At 42.9% G+C, this 10,809-nt stretch overlaps 1 protein-coding gene across 2 annotated transcripts; it reads right to left on the reverse strand.

The window, feature by feature from the left end:
- Positions 1-3,135: 3,135 nt before the first annotated feature.
- Positions 3,136-7,429, reverse strand: LOC127770395 (branched-chain-amino-acid aminotransferase 3, chloroplastic-like). 2 transcript variants are annotated; one of them, XM_052296098.1, is made up of 11 exons: positions 6,788-7,429; positions 6,563-6,666; positions 5,952-6,129; positions 5,640-5,816; positions 5,428-5,559; positions 5,248-5,346; positions 4,939-5,055; positions 4,487-4,582; positions 4,053-4,165; positions 3,486-3,631; positions 3,136-3,374 (listed from the first exon to the last, which is right to left on the reverse strand). In XM_052296098.1, the coding sequence occupies exons 1-10, from the start codon at positions 6,884-6,886 to the stop codon at positions 3,514-3,516; spliced, it is 1,233 nt and encodes a 410-aa protein (XP_052152058.1). In that variant the 5' UTR covers positions 6,887-7,429; the 3' UTR covers positions 3,136-3,374; positions 3,486-3,513. The 2 variants fall into 2 exon arrangements, with proteins under 2 accessions (XP_052152058.1, XP_052152057.1); XM_052296097.1 differs by having other exon boundaries at positions 3,136-3,631; positions 6,788-7,427.
- Between the last annotated feature and the right edge of the window lie 3,380 nt (positions 7,430-10,809).

A 10,809-nucleotide genomic window follows, 5' to 3' on the forward strand; every position in this document is an offset into this window, starting at 1 on the left:
ACCTGATTGCAATGAACACTTTTAGAATAGATAAATATTCTATTCCCTGTTCCATATCTTGTTATCCTTTCGAGATTATATCAACTTTAATTGTTGCCCGGTTTGAAATGGTGCGTACATGTACGTGGATTAACAACATTTGAAGCCTGCCGACAGGAAGGCAGCGTTGGAAGTCATTGATTTTTTTTTAAAAAAAAGAAGAAAATTAGAAGTTTGAAACGAGTGGCCACTAGAAATATTTTTCCGGCATTACTGCACAACAGCAACAGCCGTCATATCCAATTCTTTAATTTCAAGGATTGTGACAAACCAACTAATAGAAGATTCGCCGGAAATCGGTTGGATTAGGATGAATAACAAACGACTAAACATTTCCATGGCATGTCTCAGAGACAACATCGCTCAATTATTGGGTCTCTTCCAACTACAGTAGCGTCCATTTTTTTTGGGTTTGTTCAGCTGTCTACCCAAACGAAAACAAACAATGGTCCTCGTATTGCACACACAATTGCAAAACCGATACATGTACGTGTAAATCTGAAGGGAAAATTGAAACCATGCCATTATAATTTTGCAAAATTTGATATATGCCATCCTGACCCACATGTCATGGACTCATGTGGGTCCTACATGTCATTGAGATACTGATGGCATATCTCAAACTTTGCAAAATTATAATGGCATGGTTTCAATTTACCTAAATCTAAAAGGAACATACATTTAGCTCGGTGACAGAGACGGGAAGAAAAATGTACCAGATTCAGGTTATAAGACTTTTTAGCATTACCCACATTCATATAGATATGTCTAGATTCATTAACATCTATATGAATATGAACAATGTTAGAAAGTCTTATAATATGAAACGGATGAAGTAGCGAGGAGATCAGAGAGCCGTCCGATCAGCCATTTGATGAGAGCAGGATGTACTGGTTCAGGGCGACGTTCTCTGGACTGCCAGTAGCCGTCGTTTTCGTGTGTGCACTCGTGTCGGCTGGTGGTTTTCGCGTCTCTCGCGTGCCGCCATGGACGCTTCAACCTCCCCGGCCAGTGTCAACCCCCAACACCACCACCCCTCACCCACACACAAAACCGGTTGACTACCAGTGAAATTCGATCAAATTCTGTCAGAAATGTAAGAATTTTCTTTCAAACTTGACTGAGAAACCGAGTTGTTTGTTGCTAGTGTTCCTAAGCCGTGAAGTTCGGTCGGTTTTGTATACCCTGCCCGCCTTGAATTATTCGTCTTCTAAATTCATTGACAAATTTCGTCAGAGATCGACGCCTGGTGCAATATTTTGTTCCGTGTGGTTGCATCCAACTAGAATAGTTACAACGTACTATATTAGTTGGTGCATACATATCATTTTTCTTTCAAAGTACACACATGCTATATAGTGATGACAGTATATGACACCGCGGTGTGATTGTTCAGTATGTTCTGAATTTCTGTTCAGGGGCTTTTGTCAGGCGTAAGCCGGAATAAAATAGGAACGAGCAGCGGAATCAGCAAGTGCGTGATGGATGATGCATATCATACACAGCAGCTTACATCAGGTCAGGAATTTCCTCCGTGGAATGCATGCGTGGCGTGGCGCATAGACAAATACGCCGGCTTCGTGGCCACCGGTCACTGTACGTTCGCGTGCCGTTCCGCTGTTGCATGCAGAAGCAGACGAACCCACGCGAAGGAAACGAAGCCTTCCGTGCCGGAGTGCGAGCGTGCGACGGCGACGGCCGCGGCCGGTGTCTCTCCGGTAGACGATCGGTTCACATCGCGGCTCCCAACCACGCCGATGCAACAGCACACGAAATGCGATCGTGATGTCGTGTCGTTGTTATTCAATCCATCCATCACTCAACTCAACAACCCGGAATTGCATAAAATTTCCTTCTCGTATCATTATGCTTTCGTGCGACGTTTCTTCCTCCTCCACGAACGCATGCTTGATCGGTGAGAACACAAGGCTAATTTGTTTTTATAATAAATTTCATTCCGGTATTTACTTTACAACCGGTTGTTACATGATGAACATATAACCGCAAATTACAAAACTACAGCATGATTAAAAAAAAATACTAAGGCTATGTTCGCATGAGCTCGATGGGAACTTTTCCCTCCGCACGAAAAACGGAGCGGTACATTAGCGCATGATTAATTATGTATTAGCTAATTTTTTTAAAAAATAGATTAATTTGATTTTTTAAGCAACTCTCGTATAGAAAATTTTTTAAAAAAACACATCGTTTAGCAGTTTGAAAAGGATACGCGCGGAAAACGAGGAAGATGGGTTGGGAGAAGGGGTTGCAAATACATCCTAGGCTAACTTGTTTGCAAACTCTTACCTGTTTATTTCTGAAAATTCATGTATTTGGGTAAGTGAACCCTCTGGCTTTATCATAAGTATATATGTTGATAAACGATATAATCATATCAATAGAACTAGCCGAACGGTATTCCCTAAAAAATATTCTTACCTATTTATTACAAAGAATAATCTAAAAGTGGCTTTGTGATGTTGCCCCTTGCCCGTGAGCCAATGTTTACGCTACAAGGTCACGCACCTATCTGGGTAGGAAATTTCCCCTCCGTTAATCTGTACTTTGGAAATGAACATCTCACCAGCCGGCCATTACCAAGGACAAGAGTGTCACCATCTGTATTTCCGTGCTTAAGAGTGGAACTGGTTGTTAGGGTGTTAGCGTTGCAGGCTTGGCTGACTTGCAGTATGTAAGTCCAAACCGACCCCATGCAACTGCCAATCTCCTTTCACAAGTCAAGAGCACGCAGCAGGTGAGCTAATTTTGTCTTATGGCATGATGTATCCTTGCGAACGGTTCGGCAGTGGTTATCTAGAGCTGCAGTGAGTACATATAAATTAATTCTTTCCAGCTTTTTTTCATGTCTTGCTCATGATGAGATAGTAACTCTCAAACTAAACTAACCAAAAGGGCAAGGAATCAGGGGGGAAATAGACTGGTATTGTAGGGTTTTCTTTTTCAGAGTAACAGTGCATGGCATGCTGTTGCAAAATGTGCAAGTGAGCTGTAGTCATTAAATTCATTATCGGCAACTTGGCAAGCATGGTTTCATGCCTGCCGTGATGCCACCTGACAAAATATAATCAAGCAATGTTCCATACGCACACACCTAATTGTCCAATAAATAGTGCCAATAATTTTGTCCTGAATACACATGAGACAAGCTGATGACAAAGTTATGGGCCGAATTGATGCACGGAATATGGCCTCGGATAAGCAAGGAGCACTTATTTACACTGGAAGTATGGTCAGTAAGAAAGGTAATAGAGTCAGAAGAAACAGTTCATGCTTCTCTATCTCTGGGCCCCAGATTATTTGTATACTGTGTGTACCTGCATATGCACAAGAGGTGATTCTCTATTCTATACTGCCTGAAATGAGAAAATTCGGTGAATTTCTTTATTGCTGCTTCAAACAAGAAAGCACTATTTGACAGGAAGAACCTTAAGACCGTCCATAATGACCAGGCTACTAATTCAGTTGCACAGTCCATCCCATACTGTCCTCCACGAGGCCTTTCTGGATAGCCGTAAGTGCTGAATAGAGTTGCTGAGACACAGTTCTGAACTTCTGGTTCCCATACTCCACTCTGTAATGGATAGCGGATGCATGAGAACTGATTTTTTTTTTTAATATAGAGTAACAATTATTTAATAGAACGGAGGAGCCCTTTCTCAATGCTGCATTTGTTCGTATTTGCAGAATTTGTATGACATGGATCACTGATAAAGAAAAATAGGAGAATAATTTGGTGGATACATATGCTAAGTTTTTCCATTTAGTGAAACTGGTATACTAACACAGTCCCCATGAAATATGCTACCGGTTACTTTACTCTTTTTTTTCCTTTTATGAGACGACATTGTGCTCTGTTGATAGTACTACAGGTGTACATTTTCACTGTATGGAATGTCTACTAGCTTCACAAGCTCTTATGATTAATTCAACATCTCAAAGATTCCAGCTAGAATATCTTCAAAGGCTGAGTTGTGAATTACTGAAGTACTTACCTTCTCCCCTGGTACACTATGCAACCAACAGAGGATAGTACCACAGAAGTTCCAGTACAGAAAACTTCATCAGCGTCAAGCAACTCATCTATTGTAATAAGACACTCTTCAACCTGAAAAAACATATATCAGCGAACAAGATTGGGTACATATCTCATATTGTTGACACCAGTTTCCATGCTTGAGTTTCAATAAAATTCAGGACCCTCGAGATCTCAAAAAATTTCAGGACCTTCTGAGATCTCATCAAGATCTTTCAAAACACATTTGAATTCTGAACGAAGTTTCAAAAATTTCAAACAAGTCTGAATATTTTGGCCAATATGGAAAGAAAAGGTGGTGTGCAGAATGTTCCAACTTCCAAGATACAAATATTCTGAACCATGGTTACAGAGGCAGTGTTAGCAGAGGATGGGCATTCATGTTTAGGTTACCTGAAATCCAAGGCTACGGGCGTATTCAATTATACTTCTTCTTGTGATGCCAGGAAGAACTGTTCCCGTTAATAGTGGAGTAGAAATAATGTTGTCCTGCCAGCAAAAAGGCAATGCTACATTGTTTAGCTCTCAGAACAAAATATAGTAATAGAAAAATTATCTGACAATGTAGCATCTGATAATTTGGAGGATTCTGAACTTAACACATCATTCCTTGCTACTCCTAACAAGTTTGAAGATAAGCTAATGCCATGTCTATCAAATGATAATTATGTGCCATAAAATTATTCAGCCCGTTCAACGAAATCCAAAAAGTATGCTGACAAGTTACAACATCATTGCAAGAGACATCATTGAGCTATACTTGGAACTGCTTTACACTGGTATTTTCCTAGATAGACTTGCAAAGGAAGTCAATTTGAACAAATCCAGTACATATGTACACATACCTTCACCATGAATATATTACAGGATGAAAGTTCCTCAACAAACTTTTTATGCACTGGATCCAAGTAAAGAACATCAGAATGACCTCTCTCCTTAGCTCTTTCTTTAGCATAAACGGCCTGTATACAGATGTCAAATGAAAATGAAGAACAAGAATTTGATTTCAGACATAAAAATATACATTGGCAGCCAAACTCAAATTTGGAGAACCATGCCCGTAGAGTAAATATATGGAATAGTGTACTGTGTCCTCTATGAGGAATCAGATGATAAAGTACAGACTCAGCTTGTAGAAAAGAAAAGGTAATTACTGAAGCATAATTTCCGATAGTCTTTATATCACCAGTTCCACCTGGTGCCGCACACTGATATTCTTCCTCGGTTAACAAGCTGATTGGAGATAAGCCATCCTGAATGTAAACAAGACAGTAATCTTGCAACTATAACCAGATAAAATGAATATGCAGGAAAGTTAAGTCAACGCTGCCAACCTTAAAATAGTGCCCAACTGGGCAAGCAAAGACAACAAATGTGTACTCTGGGGCTGGTGCAACACCGAGGATAGCCCCACTTCCAATCAGCAGCGGTCTGATATATAAAGAACCTTTGCCAGTAGGGGGTACCTGCAACGGAGCGCATAGCTCATGAGAAAGATGTGCGCACCACGGCACCTATCACTGTTGAAGAAACAAAATGTCCTTACCCAGCGCTTGTTTGCTAAAATTGTTAGCTTTATAGCTTCTAGGAACTGCTCTACACTTGGTGCAGGCATACATAACCGGTCTGCGCCTACTCTCATCCGTAAAGCATTTTCATCAGGGCGAAATAGAAGGACTGATCCATCCTCTTTTCTATGTGCTCGCAGACCTTCAAGTAAACCCTATAGAAATTTTACAAGTGCATTAGAGCTTTTCAAACAAAATGGAGCAGAATAAATGGACAAGGCTCATTTAGTACAGCTCTGCTCAACAATCAGATAGTGATTCTTCAAGGTAGAATTAAGAGCTCAACTAACCTGACCATAATTCAATACTCCAGCTGCTGGGTTCAGTTCTATTGGCCCATATGGCACCAATTCACCCTTGGTGAACACCCCTTCCTCGGAACATCTCATCACATACATAAAGTCAGTCGGCACGGGTTGAAACCCAAGAGTTTCCCAGTTAAAGTCGACCAGGTCAGCAGTTCCTGTGCTGAAGCATGAAGCTCACAATGAACAGATAATCCAACAAAAACAGGCACTGCCCATAATGTGATGATGGGTCAGGCAAAGGACAACAAGTTCAGAAACTGTTTGCTACAATTGTTTAGCCGTTATGATTCCTCTTTTTCCGCCCACATGTCAATGGGACACCCGAATGCTAATCGGAGCGCACCTGAATAGATGGACTGTCAAATCCTAAATGTTCCATCAAGCTAATAGTGGACTGGATTCAACAGCCTCTTTTCGTTAACCCGCATATAAGTCTTGCCTAATCTTGTCTTGAGTAGCAGGACAAGCACAGTGTGAATCAATATCCTTCTACAGGATTTGAAACCTTTTTCCTGTTCTAACCACTAAGACTGTAACAGTACAGCAAAAAAAAAAAAGGTAAACCGTGATATAACTCAGTTTGTCATGCTTACTAATATGCTGCGGTCACCAGAGTTGACCACCGGCTCCTCCTGGCGACAGCCCCTCCTCTGCAGACGGCGACTGCGCCGCAAACCGCCGCCGATCGCTTCAGAATCTGCAGGCAGCGTCAACCATTAGCACCGTATCGAACACACCGTGCCCTTCCACTCCCGCTGCCTGTAGCCCCTAGCATCATCCACCGATCAATCTCGCGCTCTCGCGGAAGAGGTGCTCACGGGGTGAGAGGGCGCGCGATGACGGCGCGTCGGGGACGGCGACGCGCCGCCGCGTCCGGGACCGGGGGCGGCCACACCCACACGCGGGAGGAGCTCCATTCGCGGTCAGCCGCCTGCCGCCGCCGCCCCCGCCCTTGCGCGCCGCCGAGGGTCGAGGTGGTTGGGTGGTCGCGCGCCGAGGGGACCGGAGACGAGACGGCGGCGCGCGCGCGTGGTTGGTGGCTGAGGGCTGAGCTGGTGGGGAGGAGGAACGCCGGCGGGGCGACCGACCGAGCCGGCGGCTTGGGTTGCCATTGGCTCCGGGAGGTGGAGACGCGGGGCCCACCCATCTCTCGGGGGGTGCGTGGGCCCAGGCTGTCGGTGGGAGAAATCCGGCCTTAAAACATGCGGCGGCGGCGACGGCGACCGTTGTTTCTGAGTTCCTGACCTGGAAGTCGCAGGTTTCCACGATGGGATAAGGGCTCGGGGGGTCGGTGGGGCCCATCTGTCAGGGTAAACTTAGGCTGTGCTTTTTATTTGTTTTCTAGGCCGTGTGCGAGGAGCCGAGGAGGCCAGGCGACTCATCAGACTTCTATTCTTCAATGGGCCACCTGAGTCGAGATCATCGGTCCATTACACGATAAATTAAGGAATAAGTTCATTTTATGTTCTTTATCTTGCGCTGAGTTTAAAATTCGTCCCTAAATCACAATACATGTAACGTATACCTTGATTTACAAAACCGGTAATACCGAAATCCCAACACAGTATAGTGCCCAGTAACCAGGGTGATACTCTTTTGGGCCAAAAGGCTTTTGGAAGATTGACTTGAAGGCTTCTTTACTACTCCAGTACGTAGGAGAAGATTTACTACTCATACTGAAATGTACGGAGTACTACATTTGAAGCAAATGATATTAAAGCTTATACGGGAAAAAAAACACCTCCTTATACCGTACTTCCTCCGTTTCACAATGTAAGACTTTCTAGCATTGTCCACATTCATATAGATGCTAATGAATCTAGAAAGTTTTACATTGTGAAACGGAGGGAGTACCTTATAAATGACAGTACAGTCATTATATATAAATTGTAAAACAAGGGAGTAGAAATATATATATATATATATATATATATATATATATGTGCAAAATAGAGCATTCTAAAACACAGAAAAATAGCAAAGATAAATACACTGCAGAAAACACACAAGAATCTGAGAAGAGATAAAGTTTCAAAACTAAAGTTCCCATGAGAGAAAATCTACTTCCTCCGTTTCATATTATAAGACTTTCTAGCATTGTCCACATTTATATAGATATGAATGTGGGCAATGCTAGAAAGTCTATAACCTGAAACAGAGGTAGTACATAATAAAAAGAAGTATCGTAGATATAATGTTGCACTGGAGCATGAGCATTCATGTCTGCATGCAGCAAAGCTGGAAATGTAGAAGGTCTGTAGGTAGATATGTAATTCAGCTTATCTTATGAAGTTTGATTTGTTGACAAATAAGGAAGTCAGTAACCAATAAGGGAAGCAACTACAACCAATAATTCACAAAATAGGACTGCAAGTCTGCAACTACCAGAACTCCGACCTCTTTTTTCACTATCTTCCAGTAGCTGTTAATCACTTTAGATAGTGCCGTCTCACTCTCTTTCAGCTGCTAAGAAAAGGAAGAGTTTGAAACTACAATGAAGAGTTTGAAACTACAATTACGAGACTACCCGAACTCCAATCTAAACCTACTGTACTGACTCAAACCGGCTCCACAAGCAGCAGTTACAGACATCATAAACTTCCAAAACTCAGAAGAAATGCACCGGTATTATGGGACAACCTATCAGCAACTGGCAAAGAGATGCACCAGTCCACATGATAAGTTTTGCGCTGACAAATCGAAGATGGATAAAAACTGAGGAGAAAAAAATGATTGATTTATTATAGCAGAGTGGTTAATTAGGAATGCTGGTTTCATGGTTTGGTATTGCGGCATGAAATGAAAGTCTGAAATTAGTGTTCTATGAGCAAGGGCCCAATGAGCTAGGTGAGGATGGTGCGATTAATTTCCTCATCATTTCATCACTTCTGCTACTGCACGAAAGGATATTTCATTAATTGTTCTAGAGAAAGAAAGGACCATTTCGGGCCTGTTCACTTTAATGAAAAAAAACCTTATCAAATTTGGACAACTATGCCAAAATTTTGGCAGGATTTTTTATATAGTTACCAAAATTTGACATCAAACTAAATGTAGCTATTTTTTGGCAACTTTTTCAAAATTTGGTAAGGTTAAAAATAGCGTCAAAGTGAACAGGCCCTTCACCGTGTACAGATCTTGACAGAATTTCACTCCTAGAGATCTGGACTGATTAGTGGTTTTGCGCATAGCAAAATGTGTGCTACTTGGACAACTGGTGCAACTCCGGACAGGATAATATGGTAAACAGATCGCTTCTCTTATGTATTTGGTTATCTGAGTTTCTTAAGAGATGAAAATTTGGAAGGCAAAGATAAAATCCCAATTTGCACGCACAAAAAAGAAACCCTAGCTACATACAAACATAAAGCTAATAAAATTAGCAATTCCGGTAAAATTAACACCATAACCTCCGATTTATTTGTCTTCCACGTTGGGGTTCCATTACAAGTTTCCAACCTCCTAATCTTAATACAATTATACAACACGGATTATAAAATTACAGGTTTACAAATTACAACGAGATTCAGATTATTAGAGGGAGTTCACCCTTCTCAAAAAAAAAGAAAAAAAAAAGAGGGAGTTCTCCATTACGGGGTTACAAATTACGACGAGATTATTAGAGGGAGTTCTCCAGAATTTATTTATGTAAAGGCTTACCGCGTGTTCACGAATTAAAACTCTGACGCTGCTTCTTCCCCAATATCTTCTCCCTTCTTAGTCTTCTTCCGCCGCTTGCTGCCGCCGTCCTTCGCCTAGAGCTCCGAGAGCGACCGGTACCGCGGGCGCTTCCTTTTCCTGCCCCACCAGTCGCCGCCGTCGTCGTCGTCGTCGGCCTGTTCCTCCTGCCAACCGCCGCTACATCGGAGCTGCATCAACCGCTCCGCCGCCTTCAGATCATCCTCCGTGAATCCGTCTCCCGCCCCCAGATCGTCCTCCGGGAATCCGTCTCCCGCCCCATGATCGTCCTCCGCGACGACGACGATCGTGGATCGGAATCGCCGCATGCTGCCTCGCATGAGCAGCCCAATCGTCTAACAGAATTTTGAGGAGAGCAAGGGGGGCGAGCCGTCGAGGTGGTTGGCGCGCGCGGAGGGGGGCGGGTTGGGGTTGACGGCCGCGGCCTGCTGGAGCTCGGGAAAAGGGCAAGTAGGCGTTGGTTCCGGAAAATAATTTCGGCAGGGCCGCACCACGGCTTCTCGTGCGGCTGGGGACGGTTAGACTTCAAGCTGCGGGCCGGCGGCTTGAACTCGTCGTGATAGGCGTAGGCTCGGTCCAACAAAAATCATGATAGACGTGGCTCGCGCGGGTGGCAGCTGGACATGCGTCGCCAGTTCGCACGGTACCGCACGAGAAGAGTGGTTTTTTTTCTGTTGGTTCCACGTGTTGCGCTTCTCCGAAACGTGGGACCTATTAGTTGCGCAAGACACTTCCTTCTCTAAGGAAGAAACTCCCAATCGGGTCCCAATCGGGTGCCCGGTTGTTTGTTAAAAAATCAAACGGTAAATGTTTTAGTTGACCACCGGTAAAACATTGAGATATATATACGGTGAAAAAAAAATCAGTCACTGAAATATTTTTTCTGAAACACAGTGAAGACACACGTTGAAACATATTGTTATCGCGTATGAAACATTGAGTGCTGACAAACTGAAACATATGGTTTTTTTCATCAGAATATAATCATATGATATTCTGTTATAAAGATTTAATTCCAACGAATACAACAGTATAATCGGATCGTATATTAGATAAGTAGTTTATGAGAAAAATTATTTTGAAAGTCACTAAATGCATGCATGTATGGATAGGTGAAGAGGAGATAGAGTATGTGTAGTTA

Source organism: Oryza glaberrima, chromosome 4 (genome assembly GCF_000147395.1).
Source record: "Oryza glaberrima chromosome 4, OglaRS2, whole genome shotgun sequence".
Classification (NCBI taxonomy): Eukaryota; Viridiplantae; Streptophyta; class Magnoliopsida; order Poales; family Poaceae; genus Oryza; species Oryza glaberrima.